Source organism: Rutidosis leptorrhynchoides, chromosome 9 (genome assembly GCF_046630445.1).
Source record: "Rutidosis leptorrhynchoides isolate AG116_Rl617_1_P2 chromosome 9, CSIRO_AGI_Rlap_v1, whole genome shotgun sequence".
Classification (NCBI taxonomy): domain Eukaryota; kingdom Viridiplantae; phylum Streptophyta; class Magnoliopsida; order Asterales; family Asteraceae; genus Rutidosis; species Rutidosis leptorrhynchoides.
The window spans coordinates 322298020-322323985 of NC_092341.1; the positions used below are offsets into that span (position 1 = coordinate 322298020).

The 25966-nt window shown below is 32.8% G+C and overlaps 1 protein-coding gene across 3 annotated transcripts in view; it reads right to left on the bottom strand.

Moving 5' to 3' along the window:
- The window catches only part of LOC139865811 (conserved oligomeric Golgi complex subunit 3-like), a 28558-nt gene extending 5472 nt beyond the window's left edge, over positions 1 to 23086 (bottom strand). For 2 of the 3 annotated variants that reach the window (XR_011765114.1, XM_071853907.1), the window contains exons 1-9: positions 22983 to 23086; positions 22753 to 22851; positions 21094 to 21177; positions 20887 to 20994; positions 19761 to 19805; positions 19592 to 19666; positions 19428 to 19523; positions 18918 to 18995; positions 499 to 584 (exon numbers count right to left, since the gene is read on the bottom strand). Coding sequence is in view for 2 of the 3 variants with exons in the window: in XM_071853907.1 (XP_071710008.1) it covers positions 499 to 584; positions 18918 to 18995; positions 19428 to 19523; positions 19592 to 19666; positions 19761 to 19805; positions 20887 to 20994; positions 21094 to 21177; positions 22753 to 22836 (656 nt within the window). In the remaining variant the exon portion in view is untranslated. Of the gene's footprint in view, positions 1 to 498; positions 585 to 18917; positions 18996 to 19427; positions 19524 to 19591; positions 19667 to 19760; positions 19806 to 20886; positions 20995 to 21093; positions 21178 to 22752; positions 22852 to 22982 lie in introns of those variants that run through there. The other variant, XM_071853908.1, reaches the window with a different exon arrangement.
- Positions 23087 to 25966: the final 2880 nt, after the last annotated feature.

Genomic DNA, 25966 nt, shown 5'->3' on the forward strand with positions numbered 1-25966 from the left:
GCATTAATATAATAATATACATAAGATTAACACTAATTGTGAACCAACTATGATGCATGTGAACATTGAGTTGTAGTTCAGCTGGTAATGGCCTGCCTATCTTAGCGAGAGGTCAGGAGTTCGACTCCGCTGGGGTGCAACATTGCACTCAATGTTATCCCTTGACCTCCTGAAGTGCCCACCCAGGTCGCCTTTCGCTTCGTGCGGGGGCAGTCTCGGATTGGTCCGAGTTTCCTCCAAGGCAGTAGTTGGGGGCGGGTTATGCAACTAAAGGTGATGAATGCGTGGGTGGTTAAGTCCCCTGGGTGATCCCAAACTGATGTCCAAAAGAAAAAACTTTGATGCATGTGATTGGAGGCAAGTTCAATGTTCAAAAGGATGCATAAGTTAGAGTTTTAATTTTCAGTAGAACTGTGTTTTTACCTAAACAAAAAACTTAAGTTTTCATGGAAACAAGTTAAACCAGTTTATACATAAGATCATGAGCAATTTACTTACGAGATGCACTCATCAAGCTTCTTAAGCTGTGGAAGGAAATTATCACTTGCAACGTTTGTATTTGAAGAATGAAAGCTGGTAGCAACCTGTGTAACACACGGACAATAATCAGCAAACGTACAAACAGCCACAAAATGGATGATGACTGATAATGCTAAAAACGAACATATATTTCATAGCATTATTCCTCAAGAAAGACAAGCTTTTAGTTGCAATTGTTCTATTTACAAGTGATATTCGTTTAAATAATAAAAGGTGAAGACAAAAGACAGATTCGACGAATTGAAGACGCAAACGACCAAAAAGCTCAAAAGTACAAAAGACAATCAAAGAGGTTCCAATTATTGATAAGAAACGTCTCGAAATTACAAGAGTACAAGATTCAAAACGCAAAGTACAAGATATTAAATTGTACGCAAGGACGTTCGAAAATCCGGAACCGGGACCAGAGTCAACTCTCAACGCTCGACGCAACGGACTAAAAATTACAAGTTAACTATGCACATAAATATAATATAATATTTAAATAATTCTTATAATTATTTAATATATTATATTTATTTAAAACCGTCGGTAAACAAAGAGCCAAACTCCTCTGAGCTGTAATTTCAAACTCCGCGACTCGCGGAGTTTGAAGGCAAAATTGGCCGCGAGTCGCGGACCCCCAAAATGAGAAACTGCCTATAAAGCCAACCGAATTCTGAGCATTTTTCATCATCTTTTTCTTCTTCTCTCATTCATACGTAAAATATATATATATATTTATAATTTATATTTTAATTTTAATTATAATTCTAATAATAAGGGTATGTTAGCGAATGTTGTAAGGGTGTAAGTCGAAATTCTGTCCGTGTAACGCTACGCTATTTTTAATCATTGTAAGTTATGTTCAACCTTTTTAATTTAATGTCTCGTAGCTAAGTTATTATTATGCTTATTTAAGACGAAGTAATCATGATGTTGGGCTAATTACTAAAATTGGGTAATTGGGCTTTGTACCATAATTGGGGTTTGGACAAAAGAACGACACTTGTGGAAATTAGACTATGGGCTATTAATGGGTTTTATATTAACTAAACAATACCTTGTTAATTTAATATACAAACTTATAATTTGACGTATTTATATATAACCACATACGCTTGACTGGGTACGGTGGGCGGGATATCTATAAATACCAATAATTATTCATTTTACCGGATACGGAACTGGATTAATAGTTAATAAACTTGTTGAAACAGGGGTGAATTACATTCAAGGGTAATTGGTGTAATTGTTAACAAAGTAGTAAAACCTTGGTTTACACGCAGTCGATAACCTGGTGTATTCATTAAACAAAGTATTAAAACCTTGTTACAATTCGAATCCCCAATTAGTTGGAATATTTGACTTCGGGAATAAGAATAATTTGACGAAGGCTTTCGCTCTTTATATTTATGACTGATGGACTATTATGGACAAATCCGTATGGACATATTAAATAATCCAGGACAAAGGACAATTAACCCATGGGCATAAAACTAAAATCAACACGTCAAACATCATGATTACGGAAGTTTAAATAAGCATAATTCTTTTATTTCATATTTAATTTCCTTTATTTTATATTTAATTGCACTTCTAATTATCGCACTTTTATTTATTGTTATTTAATCGCACTTTTAATTATCGTACTTTTTAATTATCGCAATTTTATTTTATCGCACTTTTATTTATTGCAATTTCATTATCGTTATTTACTTTATGCTTTAATTTAAGTCTTGTATTTATTTTTAATATTTTACATTTGGTTTTAACTGCGACTAAAGTTTTAAAATCGACAAACCGGTCATTAAACGGTAAAAACCCCCCTTTATAATAATAATATTACTTATATATATATATTTGTATTTTTATAAAAGTAAACTAATATAGCGTTAAGCTTTGTTTAAAAAGATTCCCTGTGGAACGAACCGGACTTACTAAAAACTACACTACTGTACGATTAGGTACACTGCCTATAAGTGTTGTAGCAAGGTTTAAGTATATCTGTTCTCTAAATAAATAAATATCTTGTGTAAAATTGTATCGTATTTAATAGTATTTTCCTGCAAAAATATAAGCTATTTTATATACTACTCTGCTAAAACATCAAGTATTTTTGGCGCCGCTGCCGGGGAGTCTCTTAAACGCCGGAAGCGCAATGCTAATATAAAAAAAAAATAATAATAATTTTAAGATTTTGTTAAATATTTAAGTTTTATAAAGTTTCTTTATTTTTATTTTATAAAAACATAAGTTTTATTTAAGTATTTTGTTTTTATTTAAAAACATAAAAAAAATATATATATAAATCTAGTTTTAAGCATTTTATTTATTAAAATTATAAAGTAGTTCTATTTTATTTAAGTTTTTAAAATATAAGTTTTTATTATACACATATATTTTTTTAAATATATAAACAGAAAAATTAAAAACAGAAAAAAAAAATTAAATAAAGAAAAACGCGTCGAATTTAAATAACCTGTCAGTTGAAAACTGGAACCCCGCGACTCGCGGGGTTTGATGCCTTGAATACCGCAACTCGCGGAGGGTACCTGACACGCGACAGAACCCTAATTCTGCATTAATTACGGGTAATTAATTATTATTATTATTATTTAACCCTAATTATTATTATTATTATAATTAGTTTTATTTTAAGTTTTACTTTTTATTTAATTTGTTTTATTTAGTAAATTAGTTTAATTAAATTATAAAATTAATAGTTTTATAAAATAAATAATATAAAAATAATATTTTTATAAAAATTGTAATTTTTACAACTTTTTGTATATTTTTATATTTTGTCCCTTTTTAATTGTTTTAGCGTAATATTTGTATTTTTAGCTCATATTTAGTTTTAAACTTAGATTTTGCCATAGTTATTTTTACTCCTAGATTTTTAGTCTTTGCCGTAGAATTCCTCAAGTGCTTTTTCTTTAGACTAAGATTTAGGTACTTTAGAATTTTGCGACGCCTTTTTAAGTTTTAGTTTCTTTTTAAGTTATTTCCATTTGGGATTTAGTTTTCCCTGTAAGCTTTAATATTTTTAGACGACTTTTACCTATGTATCAATTATCATTCCAATTAGTAATCTCAATTTGCGATTATAATTTTAAGTTAGTTGTAGTAATAAGGTTAGGTTAGTCAAGTATTTTTAAGTTTTATAAGTTTCTTTTATTTTTCCGTCACCTTTTATTTTTCAACCATTTTTCTTTTTCAATCTTTTTCCGACGAACTCTTTTTCTTTCTTATTTCTCGCTATTCTAGTTTTTAGGACATAGATTTTTATTCTACTTCTTATCTAAATTTCTTAAAATTACGAAAATTTATTTTAAGTGGTTAAATTGATAGACATAAAAATTTTCTGGTTCGTAGTAATAGTTGGATTTGTACGTGGACCGGGTTATTGGAGCCAAACAGTCCTCAATTATATTGAGACCAAACGAATCCTGCCCCTCTGCTGCATCTTTTGGCTATTCGAAACGTGGGCAAAATCAGAAAAGTCTATTGATTGGATAACTTATTATAATTTTTCTTTCCTTTTAAAAAAAAAACTAATAGGATATTCAGTGAATGCACCGAGCAAGACGTTCACCACCTTTTGTACGTTCACCACCTGTAACTAGATCAAGACATTTAGCAAATATTACCGCCGTTGATTTTTCTTTAGAATCGTCATCCAGTCAACCCAGTACTTCAGTTCAAATTTCCGATAATCCATTTTTTGAACCCGACCTCACAATTGAGAATCCGGAGAATATTCAGGAACGGTTTGTAGATCCTGAACCCCTAAACTTTCCTCCGGAACCACCAATCATTCAAACAGAGATTGTTGAGGAACGAACCATTAAATCAGAATCCTCTAGTGATTCCGATTCAACAAATTCAATTATGGAGAATCTGGAACCTTTAAGTATGGAAGACCGAATGAGAGCTAAACGCACTGGCCAAGGTCACGCAATTACTCATCCAGACATTAATGCGCCAGATTATGAAATCAAAGGACAAATTCTACACATGGTGACTAATCAATGCCAATTTAGTGGTACGCCGAAGGAAGATCCAAATGAACATCTACGTACCTTTAATAGGATCTGCACACTATTTAAAATTCGAGAAGTGGAGGATGAACAGATATATCTCATGTTATTTCCCTGGACTTTAAAGGGAGAAGCCAAAGATTGGTTGGAATCGTTACCTGAAGGGGCGATTGATACATGGGACGTTTTAGTTGACAAATTTCTTAAACAATTCTTTCCTGCATCTAAAGCCGTAAGACTTCAAGCAGAAATTGTTACGTTCACACAGAAACCAAATGAAACTCTATATGAGGCGTGGACTAGATATGGAAAGTTATTAAGAGGATGTCCGCAACATGGTTTAGATACCTGTCAAATAGTACAAATATTCTACCAAGGATGCGACATCACTACAAGGAAAGACATAGATATAGCAGCTGGTGGTTCTATTATGAAGAAAACCGAAACTGATGCTTACAAAATTATTGATAACACTGCTTCCCACTCACATGAGTGGCACCAAGAAAAAGATATCGTTAGGTCATCTAAAGCAGCTAGAGCCGATTCTAGCCATGACTTAGATTCCATTTCTGCAAAGATAGATGCTGTGGAGAGACGGATGGAAAAGATGACTAAAGATATTCACTCAATACGAATTAGTTGTGAGCAGTGTGGAGGACCACATTTGACAAAAGATTGTCTCAATATTGAATTAACAATGGAACAAAGAGAGAATATTTCATACATAAACCAAAGGCCTGGAAATAATTATCAGAATAATTATCAACCGCCAAGACCAATTTACAATCAAAACCAGAATTATAACCGAAATATTCCATACAACAACCAACAAGGTCCTAGCAATCAACAAGTATCCAATAATACTTACAATCAGCAAAGACCTAATTTTCAAAACAAACCACCACAACAAACCGATGATAAAAAGCCGAATTTAGAAGATATGATGACGAAGCTAGTTGAAACTCAAACGCAGTTTTTCACATCTCAAAAACAAACCAATGAACAAAATGCTCAAGCATTTAGAAATCAACAAGCTTCTATTCAAAATCTGGAACAAGAAGTAAGTAACCTAGCAAGGTTAATAGGTGAAAGAAAACCGGGAAGTCTACCTAGTGATACAAATGCTAACCCCCGGAATGAAACAGCTAAAGCTATTACCACAAGAAGTGGTACAACGCTTAAACCACCGGAAATACCTGTAACTTCTGATGAAGCTATTCCTACTCCACAAGAACCACAACCTGATCAAGATAAGGAAAAAAAACCGGTAGTTGAAAAGGTTAATGAAGATAACACAGTTAAGGATAAACCTTATGTTAAACCATACCAACCACCACTTCCTTACCCGAGTAAAATGAAGAAAGAGAAACTTGAAGCCGAGCAATCCAAATTCTTGGATATGTTTAAACAAATAAATGTAAATCTTCCTTTCATTGATGTGATTTCAGGAATGCCTAGATATGCTAAATTCTTGAAAGATCTAATCTCAAATAGAAAGAAAATGGAAGAACTCTCGGCTGTTACTATGAATGCTAATTGTTCAGCAGTGCTGTTGAATAAGATACCAGAAAAACTATCCGATCCAGGAAGTTTCACAATTCCATGTTTTCTGGGTAGTCTTAGTTCAATAGAAGCATTGGCAGACTTAGGTGCTAGTATAAATTTAATGCCGTATTCACTATACGCTAAACTAGACCTTGGAGAATTGAAACCAACCAGAATAAGCATACAACTAGCCGATAGATCAATAAAATATCCTAGAGGGATAATGGAGAACATGCTAGTTAAAGTTGGTACTTTAGTATTTCCAGTAGATTTTGTTGTTTTGGACATGGAAGAAGATTCTCAAGTTCCTCTCATATTAGGAAGACCATTCTTAAACACGGCTAAAGCAATGATAGACGTGTTCGGTAAGAAATTGACCCTAAGTATAGAGGATGAGAGTGTTACCTTTTCAGTTGATAGAGCAATGCAACAACCACAATCTGCAGATGATACATGTTATTATATTCAAACTATAGATGCACATGCAGAATTGTTAGAAGAATTTCCAGAATTACAAGGAACAGGAGAATGTTCTTTAGGAGAAGGTAATGAACCAATTGATGAAGCTGAAATGTTAGCTACACTAATAGCTAATGGATATGAACCAACAACAGAAGAAATTCAAATGCTAAAAGAAGAAGACAGATATCGATACAAATCATCGATAGAAGAACCTCCGAAATTAGAGTTAAAGCCACTTCCAAACCATTTGGAATACGCTTATTTACATGGTGAATCTGAATTACCTGTAATAATATCGTCTTCTCTTACTAAAAATGAGAAATCACAACTCATTTCTGTGTTGAAAGCTCATAAACCAGCCATTGCATGGAAGATTCATGATATTAAAGGAATAAGTCCTTTGTATTGCACACATAAAATCCTTATGGAAGAAGGTCATAAAACGTATGTGCAACGCCAACGAAGACTAAATCCAAATATGCAAGATGTAGTTAAGAAAGAGATTATTAAACTGCTAGATGCAGGTCTAATTTATCCAATCTCTGATAGTCCATGGGTAAGCCCAGTTCAATGCGTGCCTAAGAAGGGTGGCATGACTGTCATTACAAATGAGAAAAAATGAGCTTATTCCTACTAGGACTGTAACAGGATGGCGTGTATGTATTGATTATAGAAAATTAAATGACGCCACCAGAAAAGATCACTTTCCCTTACCTTTCATTGATCAAATGTTGGAAAGATTAGCCGGAAATAGTTACTATTGTTTTCTAGATGAATTTTCCGGATATTTTCAAATTCCAATAGCACCCGAAGATCAAGAGAAAACCACATTCACGTGCCCTTATGGTACTTTTGCTTACAAACGCATGCCATTTGGACTTTGTAACGCCCCTGCAACCTTTCAAAGGTGTATGATGGCGATTTTTCATGACATGATAGAAGAATGCATGGAAGTATTCATGGATGACTTTTCAGTCTTCGGTGATACATTTGAATCATGTCTAGTTAATCTGGAACGAATGCTTCTTAGATGCGAACAATCAAATCTAGTACTTAATTGGGAGAAATGCCATTTCATGGTTAAAGAAGGCATCGTTCTTGGACATAAAATTTCAAAAGAAGGAATTGAAGTGGATAGAGCTAAAGTAGATGTAATTGCTAAACTTCCACATCCCACCAATGTTAGAGGAGTTAGGAGTTTTCTAGGGCATGCCGATTTTTACCGACGTTTCATAAAAGATTTTTCAAAAATTGCCACTCCTATGAATAAACTCCTAGAAAAGGATGCTCCATTCATCTTTTCAGATGAGTGTATCAAATCTTTTAATATTCTTAAAGAAAAACTCACTAATGCGCCGATCATGATCACACCAAATTGGAATCTACCATTTGAACTAATGTGCGATGCAAGTGATTTTGCAATGGGAGCCGTTTTAGGACAAAGGATTGAAAAACGATTTCAACCTATATATTATGCTAGTAAGACGTTACAAGGAGCACAAACGAACTATACAACTACTGAAAAAGAACTCCTTGCTATTGTCTTTGCTTTTGACAAATTTCGATCATATCTCGTTCTAGCAAAAACGGTGGTTTATACCGACCATTCTGCTCTTAGATACTTATTTTCAAAACAAGATGCTAAACCAAGATTAATCCGTTGGATCTTACTCTTACAAGAATTTGATATTGAAATCCGAGATAAAAGAGGAGCAGAAAATCTCGCCGCTGATCATCTTTCTCGTCTTGAAAATCCCGAATTAGAAGTTCTAAATGAATCGGCCATACAAGACAACTTTCCTGATGAATATCTATTGAAGATAGATTATAAAGAAATTCCATGGTTTGCAGACTATGCAAACTATTTAGTATGTGGATTCCTTGAAAAAGGATTATCGTACCAAAGACGAAAGAAATTCTTCAGTGATATAAAACACTATTTTTGGGAAGATCCACATCTGTTTAAAAGTTGTCCAGATGGAATAATACGCCGATGTGTATTTGGAGATGAAGCTAGTAAAATTTTAAACCATTGTCACACAGGACCAACAGGAGGGCATTGTGGGCCTCAACTAACAGCAAGAAAAGTTTATGATGCTGGATTCTATTGGCCTACAATTTACAAAGACGCACACCTTCTTTGCAAATCCTGTGATGCTTGTCAAAGGGCCGGAAAAATAAGTCAACGTGATGAAATGCCACAAAATGTCATCCAAGTATGTGAAGTATTTGACATTTGGGGTATTGACTTTATGGGTCCATTTCCAAAATCTCATAATAATCTATATATACTCGTAGCCATTGATTATGTATCTAAATGGGCGGAAGCACAAGCTCTCCCAACTAACGATGCACGAGTTGTAGTCAACTTTTTAAAACGTCTTTTTGCAAGGTTTGGAACACCGAAAGCTTTAATAAGTGATCGGGGTACTCATTTCTGTAATAATCAACTTGAGAAAGTTCTTAAAAGATATGGAGTAACTCATAAAATCTCCACCGCATATCATCCACAAACAAGTGGACAAGTTGAAAATACCAACCGAGCTTTAAAACGTATTCTAGAGAAACCGTAGGATCAAATCCGAAGGAATGGTCCATTAAATTGGAGGATGCACTCTGGGCTTTTAGAACAGCCTACAAAACTCCAATTGGAACCACACCTTTTAGACTTGTTTATGGAAAAGCATGTCATCTTCCAGTAGAAATTGAACACAAAGCATTTTGGGCTTTAAAGACATGTAATCTTAATTTACATGAAGCCGGACGTCTACGATTAAGTCAACTAAACGAATTAGAAGAATTAAGACATGAAGCATACGAAAATTCGTTAATCTATAAAGAAAAAACGAAGAAATGGCATGATAAAAGAATCAGAAGTTCAAAAGAATTTAAGGAAGGAGACAGAGTTCTTCTTTTCAATTCACGATTCAAGCTATTTCCTGGAAAATTGAAATCAAGATGGTCTGGACCATTCATAGTCAAAAGAGTTTTCCCATACGGAACAATAGAATTAATAAATTCAAATGGGATTGAATTTAAAGTTAATGGTCACAGAGTTAAACATTACATACATGGTCCGATGGAAGTTGACAATGAAGTTAATCATAATTTCACCACCCAAGAAAACCTTCAAAATGAAAACATAAATATGTTATCAACAACATATGAAAAATCAAAACTGGAATATAGGGAGGATTCAAATTTGAGTGATGAAGAAGAATTCCTATACAAACCTCCTATTCCAAGAAACGAAGAAAAATGTGAACAAGAAATTCAACTAGAAATGAAAGAACCAAGGAAAGAACACCCGAAAAAGGTTTACAAACCAACTCGACTTACTAAAGCAGGAGACCCGGGTGAATTTATCATTTCTTGCTTACTTAATGATGGTGCTGTATATAATGGACTCGCAGATTTAGGAGCAAGTGCAAATATTATGCCTCTTTCCTTATACAAAAGATTAGGCATGGGTAAATTAAAACCAACCAAAATAGGTGTTCAATCATTTGACCAAACCATTAAACACCCGGTTGGAATAGCAGATAATTTACTTGTTAAAGTGGGAAGTTTGACCTTTGTTGCAAACTTCATAGTGATTAATATGGAGGAAAACCTTGATATTCCTCTAATTCTAGGTCGCCCATTTTTAGCAACCACCAAGGCATTCATTGATGTAAGAGAAGGTAGAATAACACTTAGGGATGGTGATACATCGATCACCTTTGTGAACCGAAAGTTTAGATCTCCACAAACCAAAACTGTTAGACCAATAAAAATGCATAAGTGTGGGGAAGATGAAGAAACACTTAATGATGATCCAATCACAAAGAATGCCGTTGATGATACGAAATTAGATGAATCCATTTTTAACAGTTCAACGAAGAAACTTTATAAACGGATTCACGATGCTAAGATTAAAGGAAACTTTAAGTTATATAACCGATTAATATCCAATTTATCGTCAAAAGAAAAGGCAATGTTAGTTGAATTTGTGAAAGTTACGGAGAAAATCAACAAATGGATTGAAGTAAAAGTCAAAGATATACAAGTTGTTGATGATTCAATTGAAAATAATGTTAATCACAATTTCGACACCACAGCTAACTAAGTGTGGGGAGAATCAAGTCTTTAAAGGATAATATGTATTTCTGTTAGAGTCAGAGTGTCTGTTTTCGTGTAGTTCTCGAAAATGGAACCCGAATGGTCTTTCCCTAGCAGACCCTAAAGAACTAGTCTTCTCCCCCCATTCTGAATTTTTATTTTTTTAGGTTTTTACGAAATGAAGACTGCCTGTGAACTAAACCATGGTCTAATGCTACACGCTTTGATCACTAAACGTAATAATGACATACTCCCGAGTGAATTAGTATCAGTAATCAGAGAAAGAATGGACGGAGTTAGAAAAGAATCCAGATGCGAAGATAATAAGTTACAATTTGGTAAAGGAAAATCAAAATCCGCAGCAAAAAGAAGAGCACGACACCTAGAAAGATGTCACAAATGCGGAAAATGGTCACATGGAGGTAAATGTTCAAATAATCAAACCTATTCAAATACCGAATTTGTTACTTTATGCAGAGACGGACCGTTCATATGTTTAGAAGAAAAGACACTGAATGCTCGAGGTTACGCCTATGTAGCTATGGAAAACCAATTAAACCGACTATCTTATGAATGGGATAGATCATATAACTAAGAAATCTATTTCACAGGTATGTTTGTACAGTTTTTATTTATTTTTATTTTTAAACCTTTTGATGATAAACGCTAATTTGTTCGCTATAAAGTATTAAATTGGTATTAAATAAAATTAGGTTTGGCGACCGAAATTATTGATATCATTCAAAAATTTATTACATCACTGCGAAATTTAACGTTTATTCTTAAGGTATAAATATCTTTAATCAATCAACCCAAAATATTTCAAAAATTCGTCATGAGTTAAATTAGGTCTTGGAACCGAAATTACTTTACCGAAAAGAGAGGCGCATATTTTTGATAATATTTGATTGATTAAAGTGGGATAAAAAGCCAAAAAGATTTTTAATTTTATTTTTACCATGTTTTTAAAATTAATATTTAAATCTTAAATTAATATTGTAAACTTTGTAAAAACAATATATTTAAAATTGTAAATATTTGAAAAATTAATATAAGTTTGGTGTGAATTTATAATATGAATTTTTAAATTAAGTTTGGTGTGAATTTTTAATTTTTAAAATATGAAATTTTAATTTTATGCATTTCAAATTTTAAGTTTGGTGTGAATTTTTAATATTAATTTTGAATTTTATATTTAAGTTGTGTGAATTTAAAAACAAAAATTTACTTTATCTCATTAAGTTAAAAATATGATTTTTAAAATTCGTCGTAAGTTGAAGACTAGGTCTTTGAACCGAAATTGCTTTACCCGAGGGAGGGACGAGAACTTTTATTATCATTATTTTTAATCTTATTGAATTAAAGTATGCCAAAAACATTAAAAAACCCAAAAATCTTAGCTTTTAAAACAATCGCTACAAAAAGACAAATTTTAAAATTTTGTCGAAGGACGGATTAGGACATCGATCCGAAACGACCTCGTCCTCAATAATAAGGAAAACAAAATTTTAAAAATTATTTACTTAATTGTTTTATAAGTTAAAGATTATATAAAAAAAAAAAAAAAAAAAAAAAAAATATATACCAAACTCCGCGACTCGCGGAGTTTGAAGGCTTAAATGCCGCGAGTCGCGGGAGGATCGGATTACAGAAAAAAATAAGAGCTGAAACAGCTCAGTCCACACAAAACCCACGGAAAAAAAAACTGCGAACATACTCCACAAAAACCCGAAAAATACACCCCAAATTCACAATTTTTAACCGTTAATCACCAAATTTTTTACTAAAATCATGTTGAGAAGGATGCTATCTAGGAATTACTCAAGAAAAACGGTAAATTTCTACACCTAAACACCATTTAATCCGAAATTAGTGTTCTTGAACAATTTTTTTCCCAATTTGATTTTGATGCTTTTTAGTGTAATTAAGCTTAAATTGTTTATGTATTATGTTTGTATAACCTAGATTGATGCTGTTTAACATGATTAGAAGTCTTAAACTTCAAATTTTGAGTAATCTAGGGTTTGTGTTCTTGAGCAAATTTGGGGCTTTTTGATATAAACAGGTTATGGCCGATTTTTGTCATGAATTGTTGCTAAATTAAGTAGTGTAACATGTTTAGGTAGTTAAATGATCCAAACTTTGAGCCTAAACATGATTTTGAGAATTAAAGTGGACTTTTTCAAGTCTAAAAATTCATGAACTTGATTTTTGAGAGATAAATGCCATTTGAAACTTGTTTAATTGCTAGTAATAATTATTTTGACATGTTATTTGAATTGAATGCTTATGAACTTGGCGAACATTTTCGTATATGCTTATTTGAAAAAGTGTAGATTTGATGAAAATATGAAAATAAGCTTAAGTTTGATATAAATTGATCATGTCATTGTAATTATTTTGATTGATGATTTTGATGACACTAATGCATATTTGGATGCACAAAAATTGTGTTTGATGTGTTTTGCAGACTGAAAGGGGTGAATCTTCATCCCAAGCTCGCAATGCTCCTGCTGAGAATGCGGAACAACAGGAGGTGGATAACTACTACAAGCAGGATATACCTCATCCAGTCATGACATTTTCTGATATGCACTTGGAAGAGTTGCACCCGAACCTGAGATTTGACAGACTTTGGATAGATTATCCAAAATACCGAAGGGGTTTGCATACTCTTCATTCTAAGGTTGTTGAGGTACCGAGGGTCATAGAATGGGGACCCTTAGAAGCTGTAGAATTGGCCGGGCCAATTAGGGAATTACTTGTACAGAGGTATGGTAATTCTACTTTTAATGACTGGGTACGTTTATTCACCATGCATAGACCTGTATATAAAGTATGGTGTGAAGAATTGTTATGTAGTATAGAGTTGAATGATCGGGTAGCTAGTTTAACCGATCGTTCTTTTATTAGATTTTTGTTAGGCGGTTCGATGCGCCACATGTCTTTACTAGACATGGCTCAGGCTTTACGTATATATACGCCTGAGGAGTTAGCATCTGCTGATTGTAGAGGGTTGATACTAAACGGTAGAAAGATAGAAGAAAATTTTGATACACACGGTGTGTGGAGTCAAATGACAAGCCATCACCGTTTCAAAGGGGGAAATTACTCTTATTTGGATATAGATAGAGCCGAATTAAGAGTAATTCATAGGTTTTTAGCTAATTCGATTACACAAAGGGGTAAGAACAAGGAAAAAGTAAATGAACAGGATTTGTTTTACCATATGTGTATTCGAGACCCACAAAGCGCTGTAAGTATACCGTATTGTGTGGGTTATTATTTATCAGCTATGGTTCGGGGGATGAGACCGCATAGCATAATAGGAGGTGGTATTTTTATTACTTTGATTGCTGAATATCTCGGTGTGGATATAAGTCGGGGGGGATTATTAGTGGAAGAACCAGAACCCCGCGATACTATAGGTTTAAATGTATACCATGGTGCGAAAGTTTTGAAGAGGCGAAATAACGCCGCAGTACCATACCATGGTAGACATCCACAGGTCGAGAGAAACCAACAGCAAGGTAATGTAGGAGGGGGGAATGAGATGCAAGAAATGCAAAGGTTTATAGCTTCTCAGGAGTACGAAAATGCTAGACAGAGAGCATTTGAAGATTGGCAAGTTCATCAGAACCAAATCATAGCTCATTGCCAACATATAGGTAGAAACTATATTCCTACACCGAAACCCATCTTCCCTCCCTGGTCTATAGAGATGCAGCCACCGTATCCTACGTATAACCCTGCCGAAGCATTCTATAGCACCTATGGTTATGCCTGGAACCCCTATTGGTATCAATATCATCCCTAGTTTACTTATTATATTTTTTTTTTTTTTTTGTAATTTGTAATGATTGATACGTTTAATACTTTTGTTAATATTGTAATAGTTTTTATAATTGTCTAACTTTTATTCTTAGATTTTAATAATTTTTGAATGTGGGGTAATATACCAAACTTCAAAAATATGTATATATGTTTGTAGTTTATCTTATGTACACAACAGGGTAAAACAACGCATTTTCAAAGACTGGCATTAAGTTCAGCAAAAGCAACTAATTTTGACGACAAGATGCAAAATATATGTGAAATAACAACAAGACGGAATGAACAAATGATGTGCACCATTTATCATTCAGCAAACAAACGCCAATATATTTGGAAACTTTGGTAAAAATTTAATCATTTTCACACAAATCACCCTCAATAATTTAAATTGTTACTGATTTCTTGCAAATGAGGGCATTGCAAGATCTTAAGTGTGGGAAGGGGTTAAATTCTTTCGGATTTTAAAATTTTTATCTTAAACACTTGGTTACCATTAAAAATACTAGTAAAGCAGTAGTTGTATTAGAATCTAGTGCTCTCTGATAATAAAGAACAGCCCTAGTCTTATATACTGACTACCCAATTCTAGTAAAAATTTTCAAAATTTTCAATTAAATGAACTCAAAATCATGTTTATACATATTTATGAACGATAAAACTAGGTTTTAACACCGAAATTATTGTAACCTCGGAAAGGACATAAATTGAGAAACAAACCAAAATGTTAAAATTCATTTAAAATGGAATAGAGGACGATAAAAATGAAAATAAAAGCCAAGTGTGGGAAAATTCTCCAAGTTATTCAAAACATATATCACATATTTCTATAACAAATAACTGAAAATACTTTTGCTTTGGACTAAACTAAACTGTTTTACCCGATGAAAGAAAAGAAAAGATGGATCTACACGATGAATCAATTCCATCATTAAAAGGAAGTAAAGTCTTCCGAAAAAGAAACGCGCTTCTTGATTTAGGTCATGAAGTTGTCGTCCAAACCAGCTGTAGGTTGACGAAAAATCTAGAAAAGTCATCACTAAAATCAGCAGGAAATCCACGTACCTCAGCATTAAACAGGGTCGCCAAGTGGTCAGATTTATCCTAACCATGAGAAGGATTTATCTTGTAAAATGGGGGGGCACCATGCAAATTAGCTTGATAAGACTAATGAATCAGATCCCCAGAAAGGATAATCTCCTTAAAAGATTAAAAATCAGCTTTTAAGACTGATATTACTCAATCCTTGAGATTGACCTTAAAGATTGAGAATTACAAACTCATGGAATTCAATGATATCTAAACTCGAGCTTGAACGAGAAAATATTTTGATCAAAAATTACAAACCGATTTGTTTTCTGAAAACCCTATTTTCAATGCGTTCATTACCATTGAACGTAAAATCCTAGGAATTCACCTGGAATTCATTAGGTCACCTGAACCAAATCGGGTGTCAACCGTAAGAACGGTGGTTGCATAGTGGTCAAAGACAGGACCTTGTGCCATACCGAAAAATTATAAGGGTGAGCTTTACTATTGCTCCTACCAAGGATAGTAATTGCGTCCGACACGTTATAGACCATAATTAAAAGCATGTCAGGGGACATTGCCTTAACAGTTGCTTGTTCAACGCTTTCCTTTACAACCGGACGGTAGTTTACCGAAAGGTAATATACGGGACAAGTGAACTGGACGTGTTGCTTTCCAAATACAAGGTTAGCAAGTGGGTGACACAAAACCATAAGTTTTGAGCTAAAATTTTCAAATCTGAAACCCACCAAACCCACAAAAGTATTTTGCAAACACCGGTAAAGGGTTATTCCGGAAAACTTATCTAGGGTAAAAACTAGATTTAATTTTCAAAAGATCAAATGTTTTCATAAAGATCCAATTTCCTTAATGGATCTAAATTTTTATAGTCATGTGGGACTGTAAACCATATCGTTACTACCATTGTTTATACCACCGTATAGAAATCACTGATGTACAAAGTGTGAAGAATAAAGAAGTGATTCTAGTATTTCAAGACGATATTGCTTGAGGACAAGCAACGCTCAAGTGTGGGAATATTTGATAATGCTAAAAACGAACATATATTTCATAGCATTATTCCTCAAGAAAGACAAGCTTTTAGTTGCAATTGTTCTATTTACAAGTGATATTCGTTTAAATAATAAAAGGTGAAGACAAAAGACAGATTCGACGAATTGAAGACGCAAACGACCAAAAAGCTCAAAAGTACAAAAGACAATCAAAGAGGTTCCAATTATTGATAAGAAACGTCTCGAAATTACAAGAGTACAAGATTCAAAACGCAAAGTACAAGATATTAAATTGTACGCAAGGACGTTCGAAAATCCGGAACCGGGACCAGAGTCAACTCTCAACGCTCGACGCAACGGACTAAAAATTACAAGTTAACTATGCACATAAATATAATATAATATTTAAATAATTCTTATAATTATTTAATATATTATATTTATTTAAAACCGTCGGTAAACAAAGAGCCAAACTCCTCTGAGCTGTAATTTCAAACTCCGCGACTTGCGGAGTTTGAAGGCAAAATTGGCCGCGAGTCGCGGACCCCCAAAATGAGAAACTGCCTATAAAGCCAACCGAATTCTGAGCATTTTTCATCATCTTTTTCTTCTTCTCTCATTCATACGTAAAATATATATATATATTTATAATTTATATTTTAATTTTAATTATAATTCTAATAATAAGGGTATGTTAGCGAATGTTGTAAGGGTGTAAGTCGAAATTCTGTCCGTGTAACGCTACGCTATTTTTAATCATTGTAAGTTATGTTCAACCTTTTTAATTTAATGTCTCGTAGCTAAGTTATTATTATGCTTATTTAAGACGAAGTAATCATGATGTTGGGCTAATTACTAAAATTGGGTAATTGGGCTTTGTACCATAATTGGGGTTTGGACAAAAGAACGACACTTGTGGAAATTAGACTATGGGCTATTAATGGGTTTTATATTAACTAAACAATACCTTGTTAATTTAATATACAAACTTATAATTTGACGTATTTATATATAACCACATACGCTTGACTGGGTACGGTGGGCGGGATATCTATAAATACCAATAATTATTCATTTTACCGGATACGGAACTGGATTAATAGTTAATAAACTTGTTGAAACAGGGGTGAATTACATTCAAGGGTAATTGGTGTAATTGTTAACAAAGTAGTAAAACCTTGGTTTACACGCAGTCGATAACCTGGTGTATTCATTAAACAAAGTATTAAAACCTTGTCACAATTCGAATCCCCAATTAGTTGGAATATTTGACTTCGGGAATAAGAATAATTTGACGAAGGCTTTCGCTCTTTATATTTATGACTGATGGACTATTATGGACAAATCCGTATGGACATATTAAATAATCCAGGACAAAGGACAATTAACCCATGGGCATAAAACTAAAATCAACACGTCAAACATCATGATTACGGAAGTTTAAATAAGCATAATTCTTTTATTTCATATTTAATTTCCTTTATTTTATATTTAATTGCACTTCTAATTATCGCACTTTTATTTATTGTTATTTAATCGCACTTTTAATTATCGTACTTTTTAATTATCGCAATTTTATTTTATCGCGCTTTTATTTATTGCAATTTCATTATCGTTATTTACTTTATGCTTTAATTTAAGTCTTGTATTTATTTTTAATATTTTACATTTGGTTTTAACTGCGACTAAAGTTTTAAAATCGACAAACCGGTCATTAAACGGTAAAAACCCCCCTTTATAATAATAATATTACTTATATATATATATTTGTATTTTTATAAAAGTAAACTAATATAGCGTTAAGCTTTGTTTAAAAAGATTCCCTGTGGAACGAACCGGACTTACTAAAAACTACACTACTGTACGATTAGGTACACTGCCTATAAATGTTGTAGCAAGGTTTAAGTATATCCGTTCTCTAAATAAATAAATATCTTGTGTAAAATTGTATCGTATTTAATAGTATTTTCCTGCAAAAATATAAGCTATTTTATATACTACTCTGCTAAAACATCAATGACTCACCTCAACAAAGCCTTTAGGAACTAGTTGACATAAGCTAATAAATAAAATTTCAGTAATGTTAAACCTATAAAGAATAAACGATTCAACCTACAGGATTTATTAGCAAACACTACATTCTCCGCCCAGATGCTATTTATGTCCAGTTTGCCAGTAATGTACTTGTGTTCAAGTGATTGGTATTAGGTATCCTATTCACTTCATAAATCCTCGTAAACTTAATCTCATAACTAACTATCACAAATAGCATCTTCTAGGTGCTAGCCACTCCTATGTACAAGATCATATATAAAACAATTTTAGAAAATACCAAAACAAGAAGCAAACAGATCTTCATAGAACTCTGACTTACATTTTCTAATTCGTCAAAATAATTAAGTTTGCTGCGAAGGGAATCTGCAAACTCGATTAACCTTTGCTTCTCTATCACCTGCAATATTGAACAAACCAATTACCCAAACATGATAAAATATATATATATCAGCAGTCAGCAGTATCATTAATTATAAAACTAGATATTTAGACCCCAGATCTGTATTAACTAAGACAATCTCACTAAATATATAGGAGGAAATGATCCTGCGGTGAAAGGTTGTTTGTTCTACACCCTCAATTTACGAATGTAGCCAAAAAGGAAGAAAAAAACAAATTGCACATCAAACAACAAACCATGTGCACAGACATGGAAGTTTAAGATGTATTTGAAGGGTTCTCATCATAACAGAAGTGAGTGATATATTACTTACTAGATTAAGATATCCCATATCTATACAAATTTAGCCTTGAACCAAAGGGGGGAAAGTTGATATCAACAACATAATTTGTACAACTTTGCATTAAAGAAAGATGAAACAGGACCCACCATTCGGTCACATGCATCATGAAGGGTCTTGGTCTTCGTTGCAACTACTTGATGTTGCATTTGTAATTCGTTGAACAAATCAAGGGTTTCATCGACCTGAAAAGTGTGGAGTTTAAGTTCACATTCAGCCATGTTATCTTACATGTATAATGATAGAAATATACCTGCTGAAGAATACCATCACATGTTTGTATCTTCTCAGTTAAGGTGTTAACATATTGCTGATACTTTTCTTCTGTCTACAAAATTAACACATATCAGACTACATGGGACATCAAGTGATTGCTAGAGATAAACAAGAAAACAACAAGGCAAATAGATAATGCTACTAACCTCTGATTTCATTGCTGCTTCGAGATCTGTAAACCATTTGTAAAACTGTATCAAGGTCAATAATGAGCCATTTATTAAGTCTTCAATAAAGTACCCTAAAATTCAGTTTACATATATATAGCATCTGCTAACTTGCTATACTTCAGAATAAAAATTATGAACACTAGCAATGAATACTCACACTACTCTTCCAACATATTTACTTGTAATATCCAGCTAAGTTTTGATTGTTTGATATGTGGGCCAACGTAAAGCACAACAAAAGGGAAAAAAGGGAACTTGGAAATTGAACATCATTGTAACTCAGATAGACTTAGGTCTTAAAAAAGCTGGGAGTTTGTCCTAATGTGACCATTCTTAACTTCAAGAAGTGCATATCTTTGAGACCACCAAAGTAAGTCGTTTCAGCTACCACCGGTTACTTTAATCATTTGAGAGGTTATTATGTTTTAAAGAGTCAACAATACTAGGCTAAGAAAATAAAAGAATACAAGCCTGAAGACCATGTTCATCAATCTAACTTGGATCCACACGCCACTCTTGTATCACACGCAAGGTCCTTTTAAACGATATAGCAAGCACCCACAACCAAGAGACGGAAAAAACAGCATTAACATTTTTTTAAAACAAAGGGGACCTATAACACTAGAATGTGTTTTCAAAGCAGGAAAGGATTAGGGACAAACATGGATTTTCCTACAAAATATGGATATTTCTGAAAAATACCAAATATAAGGTAAGCATTATATCTGCTGCCAATCTAAGAGTTCATGGGTATAAGGTCTACTGCACCAACTCATTTATCCATAATAATTATTAATTCTGGAAAATGTTATTTCCAAGTATCTACATGATCATAAGTGTATACTATAGCATGAGTATCTACATAACACACTTAATCCTCAATGAGTTGTACAAAAAAAACGAAGTGAGGAGTGGGAAAGAGAAAAGAAATTTTGACATGATTGGTCAACATCAAATGCCACATCATTATGTGAGTTCTATTTTGTAAAAATTGTGTATGTGTAGCATTGCTCTAAATATAACTTATTTGTCTAACAGTATGCAGATTTTAAGAACAGTTAATAATTAAAGAAAAACAACCCGAGGAAGACCTGTTTCATACCTGGTTTGTATTGACCAATACACCATCAATTTCCCCGGATTCTTCCACAGTTCCAAGCTTCGTAGCAATAGATAAACCATTATTCTCTCTGGATATATTGTCCTGCGACTGTAAAACCATATAATTGATTACATTATTTGACAATTACACTATAAAAGTGACTTATATATAAAGGTAAATGTTAATGTTATGTAGATGCAAGCTCACCAATTTGGAAGGAAATGGTCGCTCGACAACTGCATGAGAGAGTGCTACTATCGCTGCTTGCTGCTGCTCAGTCAGTGGAGCATTCTGTACAATAACAAACATGGATTGCATGAATACGCGTAAGCAATATTTGGTTTCAAACTATTTACTTCTATAACAGAACCGAACGCAGCCTAAAACTATTTAAAACCAAATCGATTCTTAAAATGGTTTGAGATTTTAACCGAAACCGGATATGATGAATGGTTTGCAGTTCGGTGATTGGTTTGAACTTTGTTGATTCGGTTAAACTGAACAATCTGAGTATAGCACATACTATTATCCTTTTGCATATAATGATGTTATGTTAGATGCATATATCAAAATTTTACGATTTCCAAAAAAAACTCTTCATTTCTCTTTCTAAATTGTTTTACCATTTGCCTCTCCTCCTTCCTCTGTTTTTAGGGATAATTGCATGAGCATTTTGATTGGATACTAGTATTATGCTTTTATGGATTGGTATTAATTATGAGCTACTAAAACTTGGTTTGGATTTGTTTTTGTTTCATGGAGATTGTTGGCGCATTCAATACTCTTTTATCTAATTTGTAATGATATTGTGATGTGTAACTTATAATTCAGTCTATAAGTAGATAAAAAGAACTCCGATATTGTATTATAATTCGGGTGTCACGGTTAAACCAATAACCAATGTATAGGTTTAAGGTATTCGGTTTGGTTTTTTCACATTTTTATAATGGTTCGGTTCGGTCTATGGTTAGCGTCTATTTATATCTTAAAACAAAAAAACAACCAAACCAATGAACATCCCTATGCCTAAGCACTCACCTCATTGTAACACTTTACTTATGTGAAGCATGTGCAAAATTAAAAAAAATAGAATTTGAGACAGATCTGACTTCCTTATCCAAAGCAACACATAAATTACACAGTTATATAGATAAGCAACTATATCCCTTCTTTACGCTATAATTATGTGCATCCTTGTTGAATTACTAGGTAAGTCAGTTTACTTGCATATGCATGAACCCATAGCAATAATAAAATTCCGTTATTTCATATATCTGTATATAGCCTGCAACAAAAACCTCTCTCAAAGTTCCCTAACTTTCCTGCCCCCATGCCATCACTAATATATCATGTTCTTCAATAGACACGTGGTACTCACATGTTTTTCATTAGCTAGATTCTCTATACATGTCTCCTATTCAGCCTCATTATTCGTTCAGACCCTTAAACTCTAATTGCATGACTGATATTCTTCTTATCTCAGCTCCCTTAATTTCTCAATATCATATCATTATGTAATATGACACTTACAAGTTAGCATTTGGCAGCTGTTACTTATACGTAAATATCAATGATGTTTTACATTATTAAATTTTGCACGCTCACATCACTTAAAATACTACACAATGTAGTAACATTGATGGTGCAATTTATTTTTCCTCAGATTCACCCCTCACAATCACAAATCTCACTAACCTTCACATCTTCTCAAACCAAATATTCAACTTCTTAATTCTAAGCTTCAAATTAACACAACATTCATACAACAATTTCAACAAAAATAAGGAAAATAACATATTATCAATCTATCATAATAAAAAATTAATAAAAAGTAAACTACAAATAACAAATTGATAAGATCGACACCTGTTCCCACGTAGATGCGAAATTATAACCTCTAGATACAGCTTCTGAATTCGGAACACTTGTTCTAGTTGTAGAAGTATTCATTTCCAAATTAATTAACTGATCATCATTATCAACAGCAACAATTAGAAAAAAAAACAGTTGAAATGTACTCCGTATGAAATTAAGCAATTGTGATTGAAATTTCTAAACTAATGATTAAGATATAGATGAGATCTTAGATATCTAACCTAATTTTCGCACAAATCGATCGTAATCGAATTGAGATTTGTGTAAGATCGAGTTTCGCGTTTGCTGGAGGAGTTCAGTGTGTTGAGATTTCTCTCAATTGAATTTAAACAAATGGTAACGAAAAGTCCTTCAACTAACGCGTATTTTGTAAGCGGTCCTTGTAGTTCACTACAAAAGTACATCTTAATTAGAGGTAGTTTTAAAAAAAAAAAAATATAGTTGCAAATGATCGCCCGGTGGTTAATTTCTCTAGAAAGTGGATACATGTGTGACAAAAGATCGCGAATGTGATTAATTCTCTGATTAAAAAAAAGACATATTTACTAAATTTGTACTTCAACATTCATAATTTAAACACACTAAAAATACGATGAAAAGTTTACAATGATCTGATTCAATGCACTTTCGTAATGTCATACCGACATACTATTCATATTCCTATAAGCAAGCAAAATAATAGAAATATCTATATATAATTAATATTCAAATACCACCGAAGCTTGAGATGAATGGTATGGAGTGAGATTCAATTTGGGTACTGTCAACCCGGATTCGACAAGTAGAGAGTTTCCAAACTTTAATGGTACCGCTAACATCAATGCGATTTGGGAAGGTCTCTGAGGGGTTTTTCCAACCTTCGATGGTACTGCCAACATCATTGCGAATGAAGATTCCTCCTAATGCGTGTATGAGTGACAAATGAGAGCATTCGATGTTAATATCGTCGTTAAAAAAAATCAAATTCAAATATGTATATTTATTTAGATATAACTAGATTAGAAATAACATATTATTATCAGCATTAATACCCTACAAATTATAATAGAGAAATACTAACTTGAAAGTACCCTATATACTACTCCGTAATAAGGCAAGGTTTGATTGTCATTTGTAGTTTGAATTAGAAAATGTTGAAGTGTCGTTTTATAGTTCCAGATTACCATTCATAATGAGTGTTATATTCATTTCGTAAATTCATCTCTATATAGGCGGTGATTTTTTCTCACTCTTTTTCACTCACTTCATCTTTTGATCTTATTTTCTATTCTTTTCTTTTCACACATGTAATTTTTTCTTCAGATTTTATTACTTAGTTTTCAAGATGTACTTTTCTAATTATCATTAGATTTTATTAATATTAATATTCTTTTTAATAATAGTTATAAATATGATTATTTTCAAATATAGTTCTACATACCTATACCTAATCATATAGATATAATCATATAAATATATTAGGGAAAGTCTTCAAAGCATCATTACAATGTTTTAAAAAAGCAAAACATTGAATAATATTAAACAAAAAAAGTTGCTTGCATATTACATTACTCTATTTAAAGTTATAAGTACTATATATAGATCAAAATCTCTAGTCCCATCATTAAAACTTTATTCTAATTCTAATTACTTTTAAAGAAAATAAATATTTGAGGATAACTAATCGCACTATTTTGGTGCTTTTATGAACAAGTACGAAGTCGTAGATTCATCTTCGCAGAAGAAATAAGGGTCTTTGTTGGCTCTTGTTTTGTTGCTTGTTATTCTCGTTTAATTGTTTGTCTTCTTTTGAGTGTTTAGCTTTGGTTTTAGCTTTCGTGGACTTGACTTTGGCCGCTTAGCTTGTTATGTATGTTTACTTTAGTTTAGGTCTTTCTTTCAAATGGTTTTTTTTGTGTGTGTTTCTTTGTAGCGGTCGTTAGAATTTTTCTTTGATTGGGTCGTGTGCGTTATGTTTTTAATTTGGTGGCTCGTTTCCGAGTTTGTATTCGTTTAATTTTCTTTCGTTGTTCAATGAAAGTTCTCATTTTACTTAAGTTTATGTTTATCGGGAAAAAAAGAATAAAAGTTTATTATGGTGATTAATATATATATATATATATATATATATATATATATATATATATATATATATATATATATATATATATATATATATATATATATATATATAAAAGAGTGATGATGAAGCGATCGACATACACCGTGAGCAGTCAACATTGACTTGGACGATTATGTTGAACAGTGATAGTCTCTCATTATCCTGCCACCCAATTAAGAATGCACCAACTTTCTTTTGCTTGGTAGCTACATATTTAATAGCCAACCTAATCTTTTTTAAAATATATATAAGAATTTTACAGAATTACACAAACTCGATCAAATTCCATATATCCGACTAATACTCATCTTTACCGATAGCTTAAGAAAATATTATTCGTTTATATGAAATTATATATGAACTCGTGTTATTCTTAGTAAATTTAAATACATTATGCAGGGACACGCTAATCCGGTGTTGCTATGCAACCAACGACTACATACCGATAGTATCGTGCTTGACTATACCATATACACGAATCAATACTGAGTGTCACGAACGAGCTTTTTTGACATAAATAACATGAACTTTTATAAATACGAAAATTAACGTTTTCGAAAAGAAATCATCTTCAACCATAGAAACAAAATACAAGAACAAAACATAACCGGACGAATGGGGCTTGTACCTAGAAAGTGACAAACCTACAAACTATCTATACCGAGCCACATATATGCTTACAAGCACAAAACTAAACCATAAGGAATAAAACTAGAACACTATCGAAATGAAACGAACAAACCGCTACAAAACGCAATAAGGAAACTAAACTAAGGATCCACTTTTTCCATTTTACCATCAATGATCTCCGTCGTATATCTTTGTTGGATCAATTTTCAATCTTGAAAGAAAGAATGTTAGAAGTATCGTCACCGATCGAGGTGCCCTCCGAACAATCGCCAAGTTTTGAAAGATTCCTCTTTTCGACGGAGCTTTAACCGCGCATGAGGGACCGCCATTGTAGACCTTTTAAGAACCCATAAACAAATATTGAATCACTTCACCATAAAAATCATAGCCGTAATGATCGTCATTAGGAACGAGCTAACCCCCTTCAAAACAGAGTATTAAATACTTTGAGCCTCTAAGGACTCAAACTTGCGC